A 27,596-nucleotide genomic window follows, 5' to 3' on the forward strand; every position below is an offset into this window, starting at 1 on the left:
TGAAATATTCAAATTATTTCCTAAAAACACACCAGTGATACTGTCTTTTATGGTATACTCTCAACTGTTTGGTTTGGTTTGTTTCATGGGACATTCAGGACTTAGAGATCATAAACAGAAAAACTATGAAGCTGTCCTGTTTCAAAAATACTATCAACTATTCAGTTGAGTCATATACAAGGAGTTGCTGGTGATTGTTCTACCTTTAAATACACATAACATTTTTACATTAATTTGGCATTTCCTTTTTTTAAACAGATGGTCAGAGGACTGCTTTATAACAATTACAAATAAACCAATGATTTTGTAAATAAAACTACTTTTATAAGGAAGAATTCAATTAGAATGCTCTTGAAACACAAATCTTGTACAATCTTAGACTATTTTATAATATAAACTATAATAGAAATATAATATAAACTTTAAATAGTGGCAAGTAAAACACATACAATTTTTAACTGCTACTACAAAGCGAATTACAAGAAGAAAGCCCTGTAAACAAACATACCTCTGCTGAGTTCCTAATTCTTACCTTCAAATACCAAACCTGCAGGATTGTGTATGAAACTATCAGAAAACAAACCGCCCTGTCCAGAATTTGACATAAGCTTAACAAGGATTATAGGGTGTAGATGTGTGGGGAACAAGTGGCTGTGATTAGCAATAAAAATATACAAGGGCCCATATCCAATCACTGCTTTATTAAGGCACCAGCAATTACACTCTATTTAATTATGCAGAATGCAAACCTTTACTAAAAACAAGGACTTTACTGACAACTTAATTCTAACTTACTCATTTCTAGCCAAACTCTATGAAAACTTGATTTTAAATGTGTCTGCTACAGCTTCAGAGAAAACCTCAAAACCTCCAGATTTGAACCAAGACCAAGACAGTCAGATCTTAAAGGCACAAACATCCCAAACTCTGATAGCATTTCTGCATTAAGAAAAAAGTCCAATATCTGGTTACTGTGCTGAAATCCAATCTAAAATTAAAAAAAAAACCCAAGCAACTCAACAAAACACTTCTGATTTTGCATAAATTTAACTATTTCACTTTTAATACCCTACTTATTCTTGTTCAGGGTATTCAATAAACTTGACACCACTCCTTGTATGAAATTAAATTCATGATGCAAGCAGGTATTTCTTTCAGACTAATTTGTCAGAACACAGGTAAAAAATATTTTTCTTCTATAGACAACCGTGATCAAATAGAAAGAGCACTGAAACAGCAAGGACAGAAATTCTATGTACACCTCCCTCAGTCCTTTAGATGTCTCACTTTCCTCAAGACCACACTTTCAATGCCTCATGTCTGTTTCCTTCTCTGCTTTTTCTCTCTTCAATTTCATAGGTCCTGCATCTTTTCCATATACACTCTTCCTCTGTTTTGGGGTAGAGGATTGTCTGAAATTGAGTTGAAGATAGCTGCTACTATGCAGATCTAGTCATATGATGTAGCTTACAATTGGTTTCATCTTTATTCACTTCAAGATAACTTCTCTATCTTAAGTGAAGGGTATATTCCCTATCTCAAAATTTGAAATTTAGCCAAACCCACAATTTATGGGTTCATTTGAATAAAAATCCATTCATTTGAATAAAAACCCAAAAATAAAATCCTGTGTTATTTGTTCAAAACATTACTTGAGCAAGTCAGCTTTCAGTTAAACCAGTGTAACACTGAAGTCAACTGAAACTGTAAACACCTGTAATCAAATCAAGCAAAATGAAAATGATCATGCTCTTACTCCCTGCAAACTCTAGCACATAATATCTTTAACATCATTATTATATTTTTGCAGCTATATTCCATGTAGGGCAATCCCACTTCAACACTTACATTTTTTTACTTTTTGTTATTGTCATCCTGAGGCTACATAAAATAATAAAAATGTCACCAAACATTTTTATTTTATTATTTATTTTATTATTTATTTTATTATTTATTTTATTCATTTATTTATTTTTAGAAATATTCAGTATTTTTTCAAAAATCTGACCTTTATCATAATGCTCTTGTATTTTTAACAGCCTTTTTCAGGACAAAAGCACTTTAGTAATTCCACCACTTTCAAGTAGTTTGCTTTATAATCACAGATAAAACAGACACATTATATCTGTATTTGTTATACTGTCCTTCTTGAGGGTTTTCTATTTATGGTAAGATTTTGCCTCCCTGAAGTAAACAAGAGTGTCTTTTCTTTACCCATCATGAAACTTGTATAAAATATAGTAACCCTGACAGCCACACCTTATTCTTTTGTCCAATGTGACTGACTGAAAACAGTCTCTCTTTACTTTATTCACAGTAAGATCTAACACATTATTTCTTTATCCTCGTTTTATCACCTCTTTGAAACTATACTTACACTTAAAGGGAATCAGACATGATGTAAGAACAGATTTAAGACTCACTTCTGGCCAAGGTAGAATTCTCTACAGTTTCTAAGTCCATGGAATTTCTTCAGCAAAACTTCAACAAAACATGAAGTTACCTCTACTTATATATCTCATCCACACAAAAAAAGGAATGTAACTATGAATAATTTTGTGGAGATTTTGCCAGAATTTATTGTATGTTCAGTCACTCAAAACCCCCTACCCACTCAAACATCTATCCAATAAGGCTCACAGAACATCAGCATCACTCAGCACATTGTTTCATATCACAGCATAATTTTAAATTCCAGTATTAAAATTAATTTAAATCATCTGAGTTGAAATTTTCATTCATACAGGTAAAAACAGAAACCCACAAGTAACCTGATTAACAAGAAAGTACTGGAATAATTTTTAACTTCAGAAACATCTGCCAAATTATTAACTTACAGTCTGTCTCAAAGGCATTCAACAGACTTACTAAATGCCACCTACCTGGATTTTTTTAGTAAAATCCTGTACAATCTTAGACTATAAGACAGATTCTTATAATCTAAATAACAACTTAATGGCTGATACACTAATCCCAGCATATCAATACCCTGTGATCACCCACATAAAAAGGGGAGAAGAACACAGAGAAGGGGATTTTGTGATGTTACTTTATTGTAACTTTCCCCTGTAAGAGTAGATTTTTACAATCTTCCTCAATCCACTGGAAACAAAAATGTATAAAGGTTACATTTCTCATCTACATGTATCATAGGTTCATCCCACAGCATTCATACTAATGCATCAAAATATCCAGACCTCTATGTCTTTCTTGTATATTGTGATTGTTCTCAAAAAACCTTGAAAAAACCACTGAAACACTGCATTTACTGAACTGTATTAACATACTCAGCATAAGTAACTGAAGTAACTTCACTGGAATAATTTGGAAAATCCAGATATAAGCACAAGGAGAACAAGATAATTTTTCATTCAGGTGTTTGCTGGATATTTCAAACTGGACTGCCTTCAAGAAGCAGGCACAGTTCTAGCATCCTGGGGCAAACTATGTTTTTTTACATTTAAATACATTGAAATATATGAAACTTCAGTTCAAAATTTTCCCTCAGAATTGCAAGTACATGGGATGTGACATGGCAAAGGTGAGATCAGGTGATTTTTTTAAGACCTGAAAGATAGTAATTTATCTGATAACATTGTTGAACATATGACAACATATTACATAAAGAGAACAGAGAGTCAGTCTTAACTGCACTTATTTGATTATATTCGTTACAAAAGAGTGAAGCAACTTATTTCACTCTCAGGATGAATGCAAGGTCTAGTAACATGTAGAAGTGCACCTTCTCTAAAACTTTAATGTGGCCTTTTTTTGTGTTAATATTTTGTCTGAATTAAGGGGTGACTCCATACATGATCAGAAAAATATTTTCTGATATTTTCTGATAAGGTGATTAATTCTACCTTTTTTCGCAACAACATAAAGTTGTTCACACTTCAGGCAGCAAAACAAACCTTAAAAACTGAATACAACCACACTAGCACTGTGATCTTAATCCATTTTTTTGCTATAAAACATTTCAGAAAATTATTTCTCCTCCTTTTGTAAAGCATAGTGGTATGTTTTGTTGTGGGTTTTATCCAAAATCAAACCAAGGGCAAGTTGGACAGTTCATTTAAGACCCTTTTCAAGACTTTCAAAGATTTATAATTTCTAACAGCATATGAACAAGGTCTACTAATTCAACTAGCAAGCACAGTGGGGAAACTAAACATGCAGCTGAGGCATTTGCCTGTATTCAGCTCCTGCTTCATGTATCTGCTAGGCTACACAAACTCACTGGTAATGCCTACACTTTATTTACCCTGGTGTAGTTACCGCAGGATGTGAGTATATAATTTATTTCTCTTCAGTTATAGATGTCTTCTCTACTACTCTAAGTCAAGGATTTTGAACTGTGTATTTATATTTACAGTGTTTTCTTTCAAAAGCAGGAAATAAACAAATCACATGTTTCAAATCTACGCTACTGCTACTCTTCTTAATTTTTAGATAATATTCCCGAGACTCTGAGACAAACAGAGGGAAAATTGCAAGTACATGCTTATCTCTACAATGTTTGGCCTGAGCCAAACTAGCAATTCCTATAGTTGGTACTACTACAATACCAACTGCAGGACCAGCAGAGGTGCAGAAGTTCCTAGTAGACACATTAGTTAACAAATGAAAATCATCCTTATACAAAGTTTTATCTGTATATACAGAAGAGATGAAAAAGGAAAACAATATGAAAGAAAAAGCAATCAAACATAACCCACTAACAAACAAAACAATAAAACATACATTTGAGTTCCAAACTGTGTCAAAGACAATTGAAATTGCATGGACAAACACAGCAGAATGGTTTCTAGTATCTTGAACTCCTTGATGGTTCAAATGCAGACTTAAAATGGTTCGAAATTAAATAAATTAAGGAAAGTATATAACTAACTAGCCTAGTAGCAGTATTTGAAGGTTTTGCTTTATAAGAAGAAAGGTTGGCAGCTGGTGGTTTTAAGAGAACTTAACCCTAACATTAAGTCACCTTTTTGCCTGTCATAATAGGTCACCGCCCAGTGCCAAAATGCTAAATTAATCTAGCAAGGCTAGAGAACTGACTTCCTCTCAGAATACAAGAATGAGTTTTACATTTGCAAAGGGTGTAAATAAAAGGAATACAATAACAGGTGACTCGGTCTAATTGCCCAGGCATGCACTGACACCTGAACCACATCCTGCTATATATGATGTCTGGCTGAGCTCTAAATATTATACTGGATTCCTGAGATTTGTACTCTTCTGTCTCGACAGAGGAAGGAAAAATATCTGAGATGGTGTCAGACACCTGTGTTTCAGCAGCTGATTCAAGCCCAAAGAGCCTTTTTGTGGAGCTCATATTTATGAAAATAATTTCTTAGTTAAATTCTACTTTTTTTAAAAACCTGGAATGAAAATAATCTCTCTCTAAAGGCTATGACATTAATATAGAGACAGAAATTTACATAGTGGCAAAACTTCTTCCTCAGCAAATTGAGGATAAATATAATCTGCATTCTCACAAAAAGTAAGGAAAAGCAAACTGTATTGATTTACTCAAAATTTTAAATAAATTATACTCTGAAAAGGCAAGTTTATGGTAAATTACTGACTTTTTCTTTAAAAATATCACCTTCTTGAGTGCAAATTGCTATAAAACAAAATCTTCTAAACATCCACCAAGTATGCCAGCTTGGTACATTTTTTACTTTGATAAATGGAACCTCTTGGATAACACTTAGGGGGAAATAAGAAAGATTAGATTCCATCATTTCCACTCACTCACAGTTGTCAGAATGTACTCCAACATTTAAGATGTTTACAGAATTCTCCTCTCCTTACTTCATCAAAAACTGCATAAGAGAAAGAAGTGGTAGTTTTCTTGGTCAACTTTTATTTAATAAATAGTTGCAGCAGCTTGCATGAGAGCCCTGTGCCAGAAATATACATGCATAATGCTGCTTACATGTACTTTACATCACACAGAAAAAAGTTGTGCTATACAGCTGAAAAAGATTCACAAGAATACAGTAGAATTTCAGAACCACAGAATACACTACATATCACAGACAACATCAGTACTTGCACATAACATAGCTCAGACTGTGGGAACACAGGAACAACACCATATGAGATTTCATACGATTTTATAATTAAATGTTCTGCCTAAAGAGGACGGTTCAAAAAAACAGTAGAATATTATTCTACTAGAACAGGTAAAAAGTATTGTGATTATTACTATCCCTTTCGACTTCTAAACCCTTATTCTTAATTCAAAATGTCACAGTACTAGAAATCCAAGACTATGCAAGTTACAGCCCTGTGGGAGACTGATAATCTCCCATTTCAGCAATAAATTTTAGAGTGGGAAATTTTAATAGCTGCTGTTCTGTGGAAATTATGAGTTTGTGATGTAAGAATTAAACAGAGGTACTAAATGATGGCAGTAAGGTGCAAAAAAAAATAAGATAAGCAAGAGATCAATGTCAAAGAAATGAAGAAAAGATAGAAGATAAAATTTCGTGACAACTGCAAAGCTGAGAGAGGCACTGTGATTATGAAGTGAAATGTAAAAATGCAGAATGAACAGGATTTGCTCTGAAGTAGTGTACTAACAATTCAGACCAGAAATGGAAAGCATGTCTGGTTCCAGAAAACCTGTAAAATGTCATTAGCAGACAAGTCAAAGATATAAGGTGGCTAATTATGATCTAGCAAGTAAAAACATTGATTTGTACAGCATGAATGATGCTGGTATTGTTGCAGACTGCTATCAAATGTATATACATGTAGTGTTTAAAAAAAGTTTTGAAAACCAAAAAAAAATAAAATAAGTTGATAGAATAATAACCATATGCACATAGCTATTTCTGACATTCAGTACTAAAACACTGCAACTGGGATAGGGAGATAGGTTTTTAAACCTGTATCTTTAAATTTTACTCACCCACATTTGAAAAATAAAATGGTCCACCTGAGTTGGATTTTTTTTTTCCTTTTGAACAGAATTTATTGTACAAAAGCAACCTAAACATAATCCTCATTGAAAAAAAAAACCTCCATAAATTTTGAGAGGTGGAAGCATTTTTGTGCAGTAAATATAATTTCTCCTCTGATAAAATCAGTTAAATCACATATGTTGTGTCTCAATATATATTTCCAAATAAATATACTGTTTGGATAACATAAGCTGGATATAGCTATCTTCAAGACAATGAGTCTTGTACCCAAAGAAATCAAGATATTAAATTTTCTTCCTTTTGAAACAGTCATAACTGCTTGAGGCTGCTGCAGCACAAAAACAAAATATCTTCACATAGGTCTTGAAACAGTCAAGCTGAAAATCTAAGCCAAAGTTTCATTTAACAGCCTGTCAGTTTTTTGATGTGAAGCTAATGAATGCAGTGGCAAACAAATCCATCAAACCTAACATCAAAACAACTGCACTTCATCCCACCAAAGGGAAAAATACAACCTGCAGGCCAGCACTTTGATCCAACCTATCCACAGAAAACACGTTGCTAAGCAGCTACCACTGAAGAATGCATGAGTAATTACTGACTTAATTTTATGAAAGAGAGCAATAATACTTAAGTACCCCTATTTTCAAGTAGAAAAGGTTGGTAGACTTCTCAGGTTCTACATATCAGCTAAACAACAAAAAGCTTCCCAGTACCAACATCTGAAAACAAATCACGTCTTAAAAGGAGCTGCAGTACAAAAGAATCATTACACTGACTAGTAAAATCACCTAGTGTGACACTACCCCTGAGCGCAGGCAGTAAAATTTACATACATTTATACTGAGTGAAAGTCACCAAGTGGTCCCACAAAACAGACATAGTAAGCAACAAGAGGAGTATTCAGAAATAACAGGACTTTTTCTGAAAGCTTGTGAAAGCATGGACAAGGGGTGTCTGAGAGTTGAGAGACCCTGACAAGAATCAGGAAAAGCAACAGACAGGGGTCCTTTATTCAGCTGGGATAGAATAGCTTCTTACTAGTAGCCAGTACAGTGCTGTGTTTTGGATTCAGTATGAGAATAATGTTGGTAACATACCAAAGTGTTTTGATTTTTGCTCAGTAGCACTTACTCTAAACATCAAGGAGTTTACAGTTTCCCACACTCTGACAACAAGAGGATTCACAAGAAGCTGGGACAGAGCATGGCCAGAACATCTCATCTAAACTGGACAAAAGGATGTTCCACACCATAGAATGTCATGCCCAGAGTATAAACTGATGGGAATTGGCCAGGAGGGGCCAGTCATGACTGTGAGAAGAATCTGGCGTCAGTCAACAACTTTCTCTTGGGTTTTATTCCTTTCTCTCTTCCTGTCCCACATTTAATTTTTACTATATTATCATAGTAGTTCATTTCAATTATTCAGCTGTTCTTATCTCCATAAGTCCATAGAAACTTTTTTTTCCCCAATTCTCCTCCACATCCTACCAGGGGGTGAGGGGAGCAAGTGCTTTGTTTCAGGATGGGGTTAAACCAAGACACAGGGGACTGAGGGGGGCTAAAACAGTAACCAGAGGAAAATGAAAGTAAATCAACTAAAATAACCATAACCGTATAGAGAAGAATTAGAGAGCCCTAACCAAAACTGCTAATATCACCAGCCTCCTGTACACACAGAAGAATGATGTGCAAATATTTGTATTCACCATCACCAATACTGATAACTAACACCCACCTATTTTCCCAACTTACCTACTCAGCACAAATCAAAGCAGATACCTAGAAAACATACAAGCTAATAGCCACTGATTCATCTGCTTTATCAGCAGTAGCAAAATCCACTGGAGTAAGGAAACTCAAAAATGCACTTCATGAAGCCACACATTTCCAGCCTACTCAAATAAATGTAGGAAAACAAGAAAATTCACAGAAGCCTGAAGGAACCTGCTAGCTGCCCCTATTTCATACCACTCAATTATCTTTTTCAACAATAAACAGCATTCAGCAAATGAAATAGGATTATTAAAATGATTAAGAGTATCTAAAGCTTAGAGTACCTCTCATCCTGACAGAACCACACAACTACACTTGTATCTAGCACAAGCACTACCTCCCCTTTGTTTCACTAAACTCTGACATATCCACCCACCAGCACTTCACCAACATCCCTCTGCACCACATCCTTTTGTCAAGCATCTTAAGGAGAGGGTGACTGATTTGTTCTTTCCACCAGGATCTCCTATTTCTCTTCCTGTGTGTTCTTGCCTATGGAAAAAGACAGCAAGAACTACACCGTTTATTCTCTGGAGCTGGGAGGTTTGGAAGGTTGTTTGGATTCTTCATTTTTTACTTCTACTCAATTCTGTACAACTTGATTTTGTCCAAAAGCAAGCTAAAACCAGTAGCTGAGCTGTAGCAAACAGCACACTGGAGGTGCCACCTAGTATTTCTTTTAGGATGTCGTCCCAGGGCTTTGTTCTGGTTTCAGCTAGGATAGAGTTTATCTATTCTCAGTAGCTGTTCCACTGTTGTGTTTTTGGATTCAGAATAAGGATCCTTGTAACACACTGATGTTTGGGGTTTTTCTAAGTTGTGTTTATACCATGTCAACGAACTTTTTTTTCTTTTCTGGTGCTCCATCAGTGAGGAGGTGAGCAAAAGAAACTGTGAGGGAGCACAGCTGGGACAGGTGACCAGAACTCCACCACAGAGCATCATGCCCAGGGCATAAACTGGGGCGAGTTACCTGGAAAGGGCTGGTCTGGGTTCTGCTGATGCCAGACCCCTCCGCTGAAGCAAGAGGGGTCTGGCATCAGTCAGTGAGTGGTAAGGAATTGCATTGTGCACCACTTGTTTTTTCCCTTTTGATTATAATTAACCATTATTACTGTATTTTACTTTATTTTGAATTATTAAACTATTTTTAATTCAACATGCAAGTTTTACTTTGATTCTTTTCCTCATTCCACTCGGTTGGGGAGGAAGACAAGTGGAGTTGATGACTGACTGCACGCTTTTTCATGTCCAGCTGGGCTTAAAACCATGACATTCATGCACAAACTCTAGAAAACAAGCTGGAGGATACGTCCCTGGTCTCAGGGTTCAACTATTACAGGTAGTTAGGAGACACACAGTGAAACCAATACCATAAGTTCAGCATTTTTAAAGACAGAAAATCATCGTTGGAAATTGCATTCATAGTCTTTGTTTAATCCAGGTGTCCAATACCAAGGGTCAAAAATATCTCTTATTTAACATTTGCATGTGATGTTTAGCAACATCTCATTTCATGCTGGAAAGCAGCATCATCACATAGCCTAAATATTTACTACCACTTTACCAAAAATCTTTGTTGGATTTTTTTTCCCACAAAATCAATGAAGAATATTGATTGTATTTCAGGATTTTTTTCTTTTTCTTAGACAGAAATCCAGCTGTAAGCAATTAGAAATTACGCTATAAAAAAATAAGAGTGTTCCTGTAGGAAGACAAATAATCAGTCATCAGTACAGAATATCCTCTAAGGAGAATACAGCAATGTACTGACCTAGATAATGCTGCATTTTGCTGATGCACACAATTTCTGCAGTACAATACAGAGGAACTACAGGATACAAAACATCATTTTTAATTAAAATTCTTGCACTTTACAAATAAAGAAAACACAAGTCAGCTGCAGTATCAGTAGTCCAAAGAATGACAAATGGGACTGCAAGATTGTGTAGGTTTTGGTTTGGGATTATCTGCTTTTTCTTTTAAATCAAATTACTGGACCTGAAAATAAAACTTACTAAAATATTGGTATTCTTTGGAGACACCAACTTTTTAACTTTTTAATTAACACCTCCAGGAAGTTTTCTAACGTTATGATAAAAAACTAATTGTAGATATACTCATGGTTTTCTAGAGAAACACTGCAACCAAGAAACAGAGTACAGTTATACAAAATTAAATTATATTTTTTTCTTATTATTATTATTATGGAATATTAAGTATTTACAGAAAACAACAATGCAATTTTACTTGAATTTATCTTTGTCCCCTTAGCAAATCCAACCTGAATAGCCCTCATATAGTCCCCAAACAGTGTGGGTACTTTTTCGCTCCACTTGCCTCAGAAGCTGCCAACGCTACCTTCTGAAGCTGATGGGATGGTTCCTAAAGCGCAGCAGGACCCTGTAACTTTCTTGGGCATCCTGTAACTTGCTGTGGAGCTTCTCCCTGTGAGCTAGCATCTGTGCAGCACTGAAACAGTCTCAAACTCGAATGCTCACATAATCATTTTCTGGCAAGGGAGTTGCCCACTGATAGAACTGCCTATGTTGAGAGCAATCCAGAATGAAAGGTTGGCTGTATCAACTGAGGCCATAAATGCTGTGCTAAGATTTATTGCTATTACTTTGGTTTCTTCTCCTCTCTTTGTTAGGCCTATTAGCAGTTTGAAAAGAGTTTAAGTTCAAGTCATGGTGATATACATGCATTTTTATGTGAGTGTGGATGTAAGTCTTTGCAAAGGCTTGTGCAAACCAAAACTTTCTAAGTGGTAGCCTTAAACACCAGGTTTTGAACTTTAACATTTAGTTTATCTGAACTCATTCAGAAAGATTGATCTGATGTTGTCTCACTTAAGGCTTTTTTGTTCAAAGTAACTATTTCAGCTACTGGTAATGCAGTGGTACCAAGTAAATTCTGTCGGATAATTTGTCATAAGGGAAGACCTTCTCCCTCTCTACCATTGCCTGAAAGCACCTGAAAGTGAGGTGAGGGTTGGGCTTTTCTCTAAGTCACAAGTGATGGGACAAGAGGAAATGGTCTCAAGTTGCACCAGGGGAGGTTTAGATAAGGTATTACCACACATTTCCTCATGGAAGGTGTTGTCAGGTATTGGCCAGCCGTCCCAAGGACATGGATGTGTCACCATCCTGAAGGTATTTAAAAGACCTGTGGATGTGACCCTTTAGGAATGCTTTAGTGGGGACCTTGGCAAAGCTGAGCTTAAGAGCATTGAGTCCAGCTGTCTGATTAGGGAGTATTTTGACAGCATAGAGCTCAAGGTTAGGATAGGATTGAACAACTATGGGTAAGACTCAGGGGGCTAACAGCACAAACATCATGGTGGAACTTTACAGGAGTTCCAACCAGGAACCCAAGACCAGGTCCATCCTAGACCCAACCAGGATGAAGAGCTGGACAAAATATTCTGTCCAAGCAGGTCGGAGAAGTAATCTCATCACCACGGCACCTTGTTCTTATGAGAAGCTTTAACTTGCCAGATGTCTCCTGGAAACTCAATACAGCAGAAAGAAGGCACTCTATGAAGTTCCTGGAAAGCATGGAAAGTAACTTCCTGACATAACTGGTAAGAGCCTACCAGGAATGAGGTCCTGCTAGACCTGCAGTTTACAAACAGAGAAAGGCTGGTGGGAGATGTGGTGGAAGGGGATTTTCTTGGGCACAATGATAAGAGTTTTTAATTCTTGGTAAAGTAAGGAAGGGGGTCAACAGAACCTCCACCCTCGACTTCAGAGGGCCAACTCTGGCCTATTCAGGACACTGGTTTGGAGAGTCTCCTTCACAGTCCTGAAGGCTCAGGAGCATCCCTACAGATTGAAAGACCAGATGGTGGGGAAGAAGGTGGCCTGGCTGAACAGGGAGCAGGGAGTTTTCACAGGAACTCAGTGAAAAGGAAAAGAGTTTATGATCTTTGGAAAAGGTGGCAGGCACCTCTTGAAGAGTAAAAGGATGTAATGAGGTCATGTAGAGAGAAACCTACAACTGGCCACTGCTGTGAAAGACAATAGAAATTGTTTTTATAAATACATCAACAACAAGAGGACAGCCAAGGAAAATCTCCACACTCTGCTGGAGGCAGGGGAGAACATGGTCACCCAGGCTAAAAAAAAGACTGAGACTTAATGCCTTCTTTGACTCAGAAAGCTTCCCCACAGCAACAAGCCTCTGACCTGGTAGACAGGGAGGAGAACAGATCCCCTGTAATCGAGGAGAAAATAGTTAGTGGCTTGCTATGCCACTTAGACATTCACTCAGTCTATGGAGCCAGATGGGATTCACCCACAGGAGGGTGAGGGAGCCAGAGGAAGAGCTCACCAGGCTGCTCTCCATCATTTTTCACCAGTCCTGGTTAACTGGCGAGGTCCCAGAGGCTCAGAGGTTGGTCAGTGTCATGCCCATCAAAAAGAACTGTCAAGGGAAATACAGGCCTGTCAGCCTGACCTCGGTGCCATGAAAGGTTATTGGACAGATTATCATAATTATGATCACACAGCACATACAGGACAGCCAGGAGATCAGGCCCAGCCAGCAGAGGTTTGTAGTAGACAGGTCCTGCTGTATGCTCATTTAATGAGATACTGTTGGTATAGCATGGACTGGACATGGCAAAAGCTGTTGAAGTTGTCTGCCTGGACTTCAGCAAAGCCTTTCATATTGCCTCTCACAACATTCTTCTGGAGAAACTAGGAGTTCATGGCTTGGACAGACACACTGTTCACTGTGTAAAAAATCATCTGTATGGCTGGAACAAAGACTGGTAATAGGTGCAGTTACATCCAGATGATGGTCATTAACAACTGGTGTTCACCAGAGCACAGTCTGGGGCCAGTTCTGTTTTAATAGCTTTATCAATTATCCAGACAAGGGGATTGAGTGCATGCACCCTCAGTCAGTTTGCAGATGACACCAAGCTGGGTGGGAGTGCTGATCTGCTGCAGGGCAGGAAGGCTCTGCAGAGGGATCTGGACAGGCTGGACCATGGGCCAAGGCCAGTGGTGTGAGGTTCAACAAGGCCCAGTGCTGGGTCCTGCCCTTGGGTCACAGCAAGCCCAGGCAGTGCCACAGGCTGGGGCAGAGTGGCTGCAAAGCTGCCACAGGAAAAGGCCCTGGGGGTGCTGGTGACAGCAGCTGAACATGAGCCAGCAGTGCCCAGGTGGCCAAGAAGGCCAATGGCATCCTGGCCTGTGCCAGCAATGGTGTGGCCAGCAGGAGCAGGGCAGGGATTGCTCCCATGAGGCCACATTTCAAATCCTGTATCCAATTCTGGGCCCCTCACTACAGGAAAGACATTGAAGCACAGGAGTGATACCAGAGAAGGGCAATGAAGTTGGTGAAGGCTTTCAAGTACAAGTCCTGTGAGGAGTGCTTGAGAGTGATGAGGGTTTAGCCTCGAGAAAATGAGGCTCAATGGGGACCTTGTCAATCTCCACAACTACCTGAAAGGATGTTGTAGTGAGCTGGGGCTTAGTTTCTTTTCCCACTCAACAAATGACAGGATGAGAAAATACAGGCTCAAGCCACACCAGGGGAGGTTCAGGCTAGACATCAGGAAGAATTTTTCACTGAAAAGGTGGTCAGGCATTGGAAAGATAGTTCAGGGAAGCAGTGGAGTCACCATCCCTTGATGCGTTCAAGAAACAACTGGATGTGGCACTTAGCACTATGGTTTAGTTGATACATTGGTCTTCAGTCAAAGGTTGGACAGACAGATCTTGGAATTTTTTTCTAATATTACAGATTCTATGATTCTATGCTGTACACAAAAAAAAGGAAGATATGCACACCACAGAACAAGATTTCAATCTAAAATATCTTCAGTTTTACACCTCAAACAGATGATTTATTATCTTTTACTACAAGTTTTCTGATCAGATTTACAATGAGACAAATTGAAATTGTTTCTTTAAACTTTATTTGAAGTTTCACTATTTATGTTTCTTTCTAGGTATCAAAATTCCTAGTTAAACTAAAGTGCTTCCACAAACAGTAAAGCCTAAAGAAGATTTAAGAGCAGAAGTCTGTTGTCTTCACAATATTAACCTCAGTGTATGTAGCTTCAGCTTAAAAACATCCACAAACAGAATTAGTTTGAAGAATAATAAATACATTAAGCTGCAAACAAAACTGACTACTGAGAGGAATATATATTGCTGGAATACCTACTATCAAAATAACAACTATAAATTAAATTTGAATGGCAGCTTGATGTACTATCTAATAGTTATCCCTTTTCCATCACCTTCCTGAGATTCTCACAAAGAAATAACCACATGAAATATTTCCTTACACATGAATTTTCTGCTTACTTACCAGTTTTGCTGCTTTTCCATAATCAATCCATCGAACAGTGGCAAAGTTTGTTGACTCTGCACAATTAAATCCATGGTTAAACCCTGCATGGTATCCATATGGGAAAGTGATCATAAATTCTCCTGCCTCTTGGGTAACCTGTAACAAAAAAAAATTTTTAAAGGCCAGAATAAATAAACTTCAAAAAAAACCTCAACGTGAACCACATTACAAAGCATTTCTAGACCTATAGCAATGAAACCTATATACTCCTTTATAACTAACTAAAACAAATAGTTTTTTTCTTTTACCTTGCAGAGAGATGACATTTAATTTAAACAGAAACAGTATATTTGAGACAATGTTCTTTATTCTAAAATACATAGCTAGGTGCAATACTTAACAAATTCAGAAAGAACTCAAGGTTATCTTGGAACGGAGACTGACTGGTAATAAAACTTCAGTATGAAGAAGATATCATTCTCATTGGCTGAGAGGAAGCAAAGACAGGCTGGATCAAAATAGCCACAAGTGCCATGACTAAATGTTGTGCAGAATGTCCCAAGATAAAGCTATTAAAACACAATTTTTAAGCTGCCACTGTCCTTCCCCTTTTTCTCTTTAGGCAAAATTTTAGAGAGCAGGAGCACTCTGGCACTATTGGTAGGAATTCCAAATAGCTAAAGGACAAGGGGGATAGAAGGCGGTTCTGAAAGACGAAAAGCTGAACTACAGTTGAATTCTGACATTGTTTTAAAGATTGAGCAAGGATAACTTCAAAGGACTACAACCAAAAGAAAACATGTAAAGACCACTGGATCAACAAGATATTATAGAAAGCAGAAAACAAAAAATGAAAAGAAAAAGCCACCCTAAAACTCACTGCACAGTAATTATATTTTGTATATACAAAAATAACCAAAATCCCAACTAGTGTTACAAGACTTGAAAAGCTTTTAGAGTAAACTACAAAAAAAATGCGTGTTAACATAAACAAATCACTAGTCAGGTTACTCTCTTTCAAGAGAGAAATCTCATCTTCCTACACTAGGATGGACTGCTGCTCTCCTATATGGAGAAAAGAGGAGACAGCACTTCTTGTCAGTCACTAGTATTCTCTCCACACAGTGACAGCTTTAATCTTTTAAGTGAGACCACCAGAGACTTTATCAAGGACAGGCCAGTCAAAGACTTGAAACAGCACACTGTCTTCCAAATTATCTGATAAGAGTTAATGAATAAAGTAGATTATACAGAAGTAAATAGTTAAAAGAGATTCTCCATGCTCTGTTTGATACACATTTTATGTGAAAAACACATCAGACAACAGACCCACTGAAAAGCAAACAGATCTATTTAAATGAAGCAAATAATCTGAGCAGTGACTGATGACTATTCAACATATGCACTTGTTTATTACAGGAAAATAAGGAGACTTCTCAGAGTCTAAATAGATTGTGTTGAGTGTGTGGCAATGCTTTGCATAAGCAATACAGTGAGAAAAACTGGAATGACAAGAATGACTCTTTTTAGGGGCATATCCTTATGACTTAAAATCACAAAAAGGAAGGGTTAAATTTTAAACAGTCACCAAAATTAAAATTTACAACTTCAAACATTTTTCTTTTTCATGTCATGTCGTAAACCTCAGCTTTCTACTGGTATAGGCATCTTACATTCAATTTCTGCTTTTACAATCTTCTCCAAAATTGTTATTTTATAATTTTATAAATTCTTTTTGTGCTTTTTTGCCCAGTGCAAGAACACACAGGGTAAGCACTTCAAAGAGGCCTATTTCTGATTGTGTTAAGGGATGAAGGAAAGACAGGAAAACAAGAAAAATAGCCATCAAGGCTAGAGGAAAAAACTGGATCAAACATTTTGCATGGTTAAATTTTTTGTGGATCCATATTTAGTATATACATGCAAATGCACATATAGTTGCATATATTGTAACTGTTACTGTAGCACTTCAACAATCACTGTGGGAATGTTTAAGAAAGATTATTCTCAACGCTAACGATTCCAAAATTTATCTCAATATACCCTCCCACTGCTGACAGTTTAGCAGGTGTTCTATTACAACAAGCAGCAGTTCAGCTGCCACCTGGTAGGCGTAGGCTGACTTATCAGCATTCAGCACATTTCCACTCCTATCACTTTGAGCCATGAGAGATCACAGCCTGGTTCTCTATATTCACTTTCTCACTGAATCCCATTAATTACAATTACATTTGGGTACAGTCTGCTTCCTCCGAAGACTAGGTGATAGAACCAAACTTAAATATTTAACTGTTTGTAGCACTTTTTTTTCTTTCCCCCTCCTACCTTTTAGAGGATTATTATCATCTACATTGAAATACAGTAATAATCAAGACACCAAAATACAAAGATCAACTGCCTTACCCCACCTCAAATGTGTCATACGGAAAAAAAGTATGCTGACAATCTGCAATATGCTACTTTAAACACCAACCACTGAAAATTATACTGTTCAGAGTAATGTTCTGTAAATTCAAAACTATAAATATGGTTATAAAACCATCCAGCTTGGAAAGTTTCACCTGACAATTCATGATAAAGCACAAGGCTATGAAGGGAATCAGTATATTTACCTATATATTACAAAAACTGAATGCAGCTACATTTCCATATGATAATAAATCATTTATAAAACAAACTACTTCTTTTATCAGTAATTTATTCAAAAAAGCTTGCTTTCCGAAGCAGGCAATATCATTCTAAATGCCTCCATTTCTTCAATTTTACACATAGGTTGACTTAAGCATGAAAAGTGAAGTGATGTTCCAAAAAGGCATAAACACATCTGCATCTTTATCCCATCTATGTTGCCAATAGGATTGATAACAGAGATGTCCCAGTTCTTGCTGGGCATGTCTTACACAGTCTTCTCTGCTCCCCTCATCATTCCACCGGTGAGGAGAATGGGGGTGCACAAGAAGTTGGGAAGGGACACAGCCAGGACAGCTGAGACCATGGTATCCTGCTCAGTACATGAAGCTGGGAGAAAAAGAAGGCAGGGCAATGGTTTGGAGTGGTGACATTTGTCCTGCCAAGTCACTGTTATGCGTGACAGGGCTCTGCTTTCCTGGGAATGGCTGAACACCTGCCTGCCCATGGGAAGCACTGAATTAACTCCTCGTTTTGCTTGGCTTCTGTGAACAGCTTTCCCTTTCCCTATTAAACTGTCTCTGTCTCAGTCTCAAAATACAAGTTTTCTACCTTTTATCCTTCCAGTTCTCACCCCATGCCAACAAGGAGGAGTGAGTAAGCACCTGTCAGGTGTCTAGCTTCCAGATGGGCAAAAATGGACATAAAATAGTATTTTCTTTTTTTATTTCCTTTTTTTAATACTATTGGAAAAACATCAACTAAACCAGACAAGATGCACTGTATTCTCCTGTATTTTTGGCCAGGGAACAAGTTAAGCAAAGTTTGTACACACACACCCACATCATATCAATAAATAAATAGCACATATACAAAAACAGAAAACACAATAATAATCAAGGTGTGTGGCAAGGATAGTTTACACGACCACATTGAAGTGGGAATAACCTGAGAAAAAATGTATATTACCTGGTTTTTCTGAACAACCTAAAACAATCTGAACAATGGGAAACCAGGAATCATAGCCCTTTAATGATCAAAAGCCTTTTGAAAACTCAGTATTAAAGAGATATTCTGGCAGGGGACCTTCCGAATCAAGTTCTAATCTTCTAAGTAGGTTTACAGAACTCCAGAATTTAAAACTTTAGAATTTACAAAATGTATAAATAAGTGCACTTAAAAACAAAAGCAATGCATTGAAAATATTTTGTTAGCTGGCACCTACACGAAGTTCAAAGTGAAAAACAATTAATACAGAAAATCTTGGAGAAAGCAAAAAAACCTGAATATTTCAGATGTTTTTAAAAGCAGCTATGTCTTAAATTCATCCACAAAGAAGAAAGACAGGTATTCTTCTCAGTTTCTGTTTGTATAATGTGCTTATCAAACATTTATTCTGCCAATTAAAATATATTTTAAATTAAGTAACAGTCCTTTTGGCTTTATTCCACCTAAACCTTTCAGACCCTTATAATGATAAAGTTACATTTAACTGCCTCAGAAAAGCAACATACAGGCAAAGAAATTAAATACTCGTGTTAAAATATTACGTACACAACTTAACAAAGTGAGTTAAGAAGTGTTTCAGTCAACAGAAAATCACATCCAAGTTACCATGGAAATAAATTAAAAATAAGAAATTTTGGCAATGTCTTAGAAAAAAAATCACAGAAATGCTGTCATGGCTACAAGTGTTTAATGCTAAAACTAAAACTATTAGAATTTTTAACACATTTTCATGCAGACACTATCTAAAAACAAATTAAAATTTTCTCACCTTTACTATAATAATGTTTATACTAAACACAATGTAACTCAGTTCATAAAAGTAGAGTTTAAAAAGAAACATTAATGTACCTTGTCAAAAGGAATTCCGTACTTTTTCAATATTGAGGGAGAAATCAGAGTCATCTTGTGGCGCAGAAAAGCATCACATCCTTGAGAGCTGCTCGGAAAGAACCCTAATAAGGCAAGAAAAGCAAAGTTGTACATCTTTTCATTAAATCAAATAGGAAATCTTTATAATATTTTTCAATATTTAATATTGTTTAAACTTGCTTTAGAATTTTTTACCATGTCATTCTTAGGTTCTGAGAGATTTCACAAAAATCAAATGCACCACCTAAGTTTTTCAACTGCTTTCCAGGGGGAAGGGCTACAGGGTCTTCCTTGTTTGTTAAGACATGAAGTAATAGAATAAATGCAGACCTGTACATGTAGGCATACTTTCTCACCCTTTAGAGAAATACATTGTTTCTGGAAGCTTTTTTTCATGTTAATGCTCATTCTGCACACATGAAAATCAATTGCAGTAAATAACTTTAGAAGGATTCCATGAAGACTAGGTTTACCTTGCACTTACAAACTATCCCTACAGTAAAGAAATACAACTTCCTAACTTTCTACAATCTGTTGTATTCCTCTCACATAAATGGTAGTTCATCATTCACAGAAGCACTTTAATTCTTAGAAAAACATGCTTACTCATTTATTAAAAAAAATCATTTTCAAACAACCATCTGAATTTTTTTAATGCCTTGAGAAAAAGAAATCAATAAAAATTTTCATTTAATTACATTTAATAATAATATGTAGCTTTCTCTCTAATGTTAGATTTAATTTCTTCACTCTGGTGAGTTATATATTATGTCCACTAATCACCCTAAAACTTCAGAACAATCTAAAAGTTATCCTATTATAGCTGTTACATTCTATGTACATTCAATCTAGCACACTTACCAGTACTGGAAGAACAACATTTTTCTGATTTCTCAGAAATTAGGTTAAGCAGCACTTAAAGAGCAAAAGTATAATGTAGACTTGTGCTGGTCAATGTACTAAGAAGCCTGTTAAGCTGCCCTGAGATCAAATTTTACTAAAATTCATCATTCTTATATTTTTTTCTCTCACCAACAAGAAGCATGGAATTCTTTACTCTTTCTTTGAATTGCAAATAATGTTTTAAGTTTCAAAAAGTACTATTTGATAGGTACAGTTATATATATGTGGCTTCACTGACCAAAAGACAGTTAAAAAGAAACTAGCCCACAATTATAGGACTCCAGCAAAAAAAATTCAACTAATTTTTTCACAATTAATGCCTATAACATAAATGATAGCAGTCAAAACTTAGAATCTACAGTTTCTGAGCATCAAGAAACCTCAGTCCTGAGCAGTATAATAACAGAAATACACAGGAACTTACTGTGAAAAACATGATTGCAAATGATACTTGAGACTTGCAGGAAGAGCTGGTATGAAAAGTAGCTAAAAGCTTAATTGCTAAAAGCAGATAGTTTAACTGAATTTTCCTTGAGAAAACAAATTTTGTATCAAATTATGTTACTGCAATATGCTTAATTAGTTCAACACAAGATGATACAAAGCAAACGATGGGCAGACATCCAAAAGTTAAGTTGTACCATTCCAGCTCCAAGAGACCAGACATAGCTGTGACAAGTCCAACCAGAAGGCAGGCTTGTTGCTGAATTCCAAGAAAGTCGCAGATAACACAGAGCATCAGAACACAACCTGCTCAAAATCCACTACTAGAAATTTACAAGAGAACATTTGCTGTGGTTACAGAGCCCTCATAGTGAAATCGAAGTGCAGCCTACACATTCTGTACTGTTATAAAATATCTTTTCACTTGTCAAAGTCTACACTTCTGCACACAAAATTTTCAGCCTCATTCATCTCATTTTCTCAAAGGAACTCCCCTTCAATAAACAAGGTAAGAAAGGAAGGTAGTATTTTAGTATTAAGTATTATATTTCCTCATTACAAGACTCTCTTTATCAGATCTTTTATCTGCCAGGCTAAATGTAAGTCACACAAGCTTTTCTTCCAGAAAATAAAATCTCTGTGGGAGAACTGGCTAATGGATGTAAAAAATGCTGAATAAAGGACTTTGCATTAGAAATATTATAAGACTCTTACAAAAACATTAAATGCAGGCCAATTCAAGATATGTCCACAACATTAAGAATCATTCTGAAATACCAAGCTGATGTTAAAATTGCAAATTAAAAGAATTACCATGCAATCCTGTATGTTTAGTGAAATCCCACTTTCAAAAGAAAAAATTCTGAAACCTATCTAGACTGTAAATACTTTTCAACTTCTGTAGCACATTCAGCTTTTAAGGGACACATGAAATTTTAATTTAACCACTAACACTAATCCATTAACTCTAAATCAGTTCTGCAAGAGCAGGTATTTTGTAGGAATTCACATGCAACCCCAGTTTCTTGGATGGTCTCTTGAGACATGGCAGACCTATACCCTATTCATTCCTTGGAAACTACTACAAAGAAACAAAATAAGAATTCAAAACAATTACTTCATAGAAGCCAATGAGAAATAATCAGAGTGCAGGGTAAAACTGAATAAGGTTGCTCATTGATTTATGTCAATAAGAAAAAGACCATCAAATTGAAAATTCTCCAATGCATGATTTACAGAAACACTGACATCCTTAACAGCTAGAGCAGAATTGGAAGTCTACATGGTAAGTATGTGATTCAATATCTGCTGGCCAAATGTTTGGGTATAAACAACTACAAGGAGAGAACCTTTATCCAAACTCAAGGTTCCTCTCAGCTTTTTAAAACCCTTATTTAGTTAGCCCAAGCAGCAACAGCAAAGAGTATGTGAAAGCATAGGCTTCAGACAGTGTCAACAAACAAAAACATGCCCTTGCAAGACTCTATATACATACTCTAACAGATAACATAGCCTAAAATCTTACCAACGTTATTTGTGCAAACAAAATTAAACTACTTCAGTAACAGCAACATCACTGGACTAGAGAAGACACATTCTTTGTCAATGCTATTCCACCTCAGCATGATCCTTCCACAGAATTTATAATCCAAATACATTCTAGAGAGAAGTCAAGGCCTTCTCATCTTTGGGCAAAGGTAGAAGCAGTGAGCACTCACTTTCTTAGCCATGGAAGGATACAGAACATAGTTTTAAAAATAAGTTCAAATCTTTAAATTATTTAGGGACAGTGAGCGTTGCTACCTGGCAGTCTCATTTTTCCTTTCCACCGTGAGAGTGTCTTTCCAACATATCACACACAGCTCATATCAGATGACCACATCAATATCATACCTATCACTCAGGCAAACTGAAGTGGATTGCGCTCCACTCCCTGGTTGATTAGCATTTTCAAGATATTTGGAATGCTCCTCTCTGCTTCTAAGAATATGCCCATAATGTTTTCAATTACATTGTCCAGCTAAAATCACATATGCACAAATTACAATACCATTCTCAGAAGTGTAATTCTAAACTCCATTGGACTGAGCAGATTGGTTTGCTGTATTTTACCTTGAATGATCAAGGAAATCATAACTTGGTCACTAATAGTCATTATTTAATGACATCCACATAAAATCATATTCTTAGGGAACTTTCAAATCAAATCCTGACCAATGCAATGAATGAAGCTACACACCCTATAATTTTCAACACTTCCTTACTCAAGACTTCACCTGAAATTTAAAGGTGCTGTATTTCTCTTTAATATTATTCAAAATAATGCATAATCATAAAACTCACAATATAAGGAAAAAAACCCTAAATTGCAAATTTATTTAATGTTGTTTAATGTTAATGAAAGTAAATACAAATCAAATTAACATAAATAATCTCAAGTTATGATTATTTATTATTTATGCAGGCCTACATTTAAAGGACTTATACAAAATATTAATAATTTGCAGATCAGTACTATCAAAACAATGGCAGAGATTACAGAAATACTAAGTTTCCTAGTAATTCTCTTTTTAGATTTTACTTTGATAGGTATAAACTTTATATAATTTATTTAAATTATTTTGCCATGATCTGAACTAATTTGATTTAACTTTCTGTGTGAACATGAAAGAAATTAGGAGGGTAAGTCTGCATAACAACAACCATCACAAAGGAACAATGGCAATTTGTATTCTATACAAAGCCGAATACAAAAGCCACAAAGAGGCTTTCAAGTGGTATGAAACACAACTGTAGGTATGCCGAGATTAACATGTTCAAACCTTTATTATCTCTTAAATAAGACTTTTCTAACTTGACTAATTATTTGTCTGAGGAAAAGTTCAATTCGTCAACTCCTAAAGTTCTCACATTCAAGATCCTTAGAAGTTATGCAAGTTCTACTTCAAGTCTCATTTCAACAATTATTTTAATTTGCTTTCATATATAAAAGGTAGTGACCTGCATTAAAAAAAGTAATTAATACACCATAAAAAGCTTTGTACAACAACCATACATACTTACAATATATTAAACTTTACTTTAGTTTCTTCTTTAACATAATTGAACATCACAGATTGATGTCATCTCCTTTCTAAAACAGTTTCTGCATTCAAACAGTCTATTAAAAGATCTCCAAAATCTTTCAATACAGCATTTCTCATTTGCCACTCTGCCTCTATTCTCTTTATTTTCTAACCCCTTTTGTGAAACAAAAAATCATTTAAGAATACCATGGTATTGCAGATTAACATAACAACACGTATAAAAATTGCAGTTAACAGCTCACTTGAGATTTTTATTACATTTATGTCTACATAAAATTGAAAAAAAAAATCTACATAAATGAGAAAGCAGCTGAAGGGCAAAATCAAACTGTTGTCTTTATTAGATGCAAGTCTAATGTCTTTCAGACAAAGCATTTGTAGCCGCCACAGTCAATCAAGATTTCAATGGAAAGCAAAAATGAAAGCATTCATGCACAAAAGGCATGTGTTGTAATTGTGATATGCAGACAAGATAATGGAAAATATTCTAACCTTCCTTTAATTTTATGTATCAACTCCTGCCTTGACTTACACAATCTGTCACTTTTAATGTATTATTTTATTATTTTAATTATTTAGGAGCTTTCAATTAATTCAGTAGGCATCTGGTCATCAGAGCTAAACTTCCTGAAGAAACTACTTTCCTTTTCCTCCAAATGTTGCACTCATGCAAAAATATTTTCCCTTCACGTGGTATTACGTACAAAGGTCTCAATTACACTATGTTTTATTAATGTTTTCTTTTAAGTGACTTGCAGCCATGCAGCTTACTTTATACTTTCATCTTTGTAAGATACCTTATATGAAACTGTATTTTAGAAGGCACCAGCTGCAAAGTAGATCATAGCATGGAAACAATAAGAAATGGTAATTTTCAGTTAAAAAAAAATCCATTGTTTTTATTGTTCATCATTGTAGTATCTTCTACATTCCATTCTCAGCTATTAGCTGGACCAAAAATATGGAAACAATCTACTCACAGAAAAATATCCCAGACTACATTAAAATTAAATACTGAAAACTTAGTTTCACAGAATACATTCTTCAACATTACCTAACTCACCTATCTTACATTGCTGCTACAATAATAATCTCCTGATGAGTACATAGTTTTCCTACAGAAATCTAGTTTCATTCAGTAAATGTAATAGAATAGACACTATTTGAAATTTTATCATCTCTGTTCAGTATCTGATTCTATGATTTGTTATTTGCTATTCAAAACACTGAAATAAAAAGAATTAAGTTATGATCATAAGCATGACTCATTAAGGAAGTTTTCCACTCACCCCACAGTTCTTTGCAACTTATACTAAAATAAAATTAAGAGCAGGTTAATTCTTACTTCTGTGGAGATGCATCCTATGCTGACTAGCACCCAGACATCAAGACACTGTTCCCCCAGTAAAACCTCTCTCTTTCTGGAAAGAGTGGTCTTGGAGATTTCCATTTCTCTGACACTTAATGTTTGATTTCTATAACAGTATTAGGTCACCATCAGCAGTAAGAGGGCTGTCTGCACCTTCAGGCCAGTTTCTTTTTTCATGTATCTCCAAAAGTTACCTACTTCCTGAATTTGTATAGGTTACTCCAATATCTACAGAATTCAGGGTATTTCAAGGAAAGAAGAAGCTTTTTTTTGTCTAAAACAGATAATAATATCGTGCCTCAGTACCACTTCATTTTTAGAAATGAGTGAACAAGGGTTGCTTTAACTGCCCATCCTTTTCCCTCACTCTGAAAATAAAGAAAAATTCGATGCATTCAATGCACTCATTACAGTACATCGAAACTTGAATGGTTTTAGAACACTGCACAGCTGTTAACAAGCAATATGAAATTTACTGTAAATGACAAAGCAGCCAAAAAATATAACATGCAAAGTCCATCGACCCAAAGATCTTACTCCCATCAAATGTAGAACTGTGTATAGAGAAGTGTTTACATACAGCATGAAAAGTCGGCTTCCTCTGACTGATTTAGTAGCAAATAGTTGCTGCTCCAAGATTCCGAAGGCCAGAGGCAGTTCCTATGCTCCTCTAACATATTTCTGTGCCACTGTGCTCCAATCTTGCTTAGGATTCCATGAAAATTTTAGAATCAACCAGGGAGAGTAAGGAATGCATGCTGTGAAATAAACTTTAGGCAAACTTTGAACCTGACAAGATACTTCATTTGGAGTCTCTACATACACTGGAAGACTCAATGAACAACTTTTCATGTTGCCCATGTCAGTCATCACAAGTCTTTACCATATTCCCTTCCCTTTATTTACACTTCTACTAATTGAAAAGTTAAGAGTTTACTATCAAGTATGAAAAGAAAAAGGCAATTTTTTCAACAGTCTTAGTGTCTCTCTCTGAAAATTTTCCAATTCTCTACTTCTTTTACTGTTTTATCATTTCTTGTAAAATTAAATTATTGAATCATCTTAAGTCAGCATCTATTGCCCAGCCTACCAGTTCCAATTAGTTTACCAGTGAAAAACAAACTGTTTAGATTTCTATACTTTGCATTGGGAAAAGAAACTGGAAAGCAAAGAAAACAACTGATAACTTTTTCAAATGAAGCTATGACAAAATTTAGGAATAGGAAATGTAATTATTCAGGTTAAAACGTTTTCCTGAGACATACTTTTAAGACTGGATGTTCACAGGTCCTTACTTTCATATCTTTAACTGTAATAGTTCTATAATAGCTCAGAAAAAGAATCATATACCCATATACTGAAGAAAAAAATTAGTATGAAAACAAAATGTACACAAACTTTCAGAATTTTGTCCTGATACACAAGATCTAATTATGAACTTTCAATAGCATTCCTTTCCTGTCATTCCATTTCATTAAGCACTCCATTCCATAATTCCTTTAATAGTTCTTAGCAAGCTATAAAACATGGGCAGCCAGGCCAAGAAACATCCCTAGTTATTCCCTTGTTCATAATTTGCACTCTTAATTCAGAAACAAAAATAAAGGTGTAGTATTACTGAAGAGAAAATAAATTACTGAGTGAGAATCGTTCTACAGACTAGTGGTTTTTATCCCTTAGTCCTCAACCTTACAACCATATCTCTGCTCCTTCTCCCGAACATTTCTGCCACCTTGTGGTGGTTTGACAGGAAATGTGTTTTTTGGGATGCTGTGTTTGGGCCAATGGATATTCAGACTTTAATACTGGCATTTAATCTGGCCATTTAGGACATGGATCCGCCTCTGAGAACACGGGGTTAAAAGCAGAGCTCTCCCCTGGGAGGGTCCTCTTGGGTTTCCCGCGGGAAAGAGTTCGGGTCTCTCCCCTGGCCCAGCTGCTGGCTGGGCAGGGGGAGGGGAAAGCCATGGGGCCGGGAGAGGTGGGCCTGAGCCTGGGGGTGGAAGGGTGGAACAGAGAGAGAGAGAGACACCGGGAGCCATCGGGCAGCCCCAACTGAGAGACACAGAGAGAGAGAGAGAGAGACGGTGCCTGGGACTGTAACCTTGAGACTGGATAAACATGGGCCTGTGCCGGCAGCACGGCTGGGACGGAGAAGAAGGGGGGGGGGTTCAGCCGGCCGCTTGTAGGAGCTTTTAACCCCTTTTTGGAGAATGAAAACTTTACAGATCATTGACCTCTCCTAGAAGAAAGATAGAGTGGA

At 36.2% G+C, this 27,596-nt stretch overlaps 1 protein-coding gene across 5 annotated transcripts in view; it reads right to left on the reverse strand.

Moving 5' to 3' along the window:
* The window catches only part of KDM4C (lysine demethylase 4C), a 249,695-nt gene that overhangs the window by 180,629 nt on the left and 41,470 nt on the right, over positions 1–27,596 (reverse strand). For all 5 annotated transcript variants that reach the window (XM_077171257.1, XM_077171258.1, XM_077171259.1 and 2 more), the window contains 2 exons: positions 19,511–19,614; positions 15,044–15,181 (listed from right to left, as the gene is read on the reverse strand). In XM_077171257.1, coding sequence (XP_077027372.1) covers positions 15,044–15,181; positions 19,511–19,614 — 242 coding nt within the window. The remainder of the gene's footprint in view (positions 1–15,043; positions 15,182–19,510; positions 19,615–27,596) is intronic.

Source organism: Agelaius phoeniceus, chromosome Z, assembly GCF_051311805.1.
Source record: "Agelaius phoeniceus isolate bAgePho1 chromosome Z, bAgePho1.hap1, whole genome shotgun sequence".
NCBI classification, from domain to species: domain Eukaryota; kingdom Metazoa; phylum Chordata; class Aves; order Passeriformes; family Icteridae; genus Agelaius; species Agelaius phoeniceus.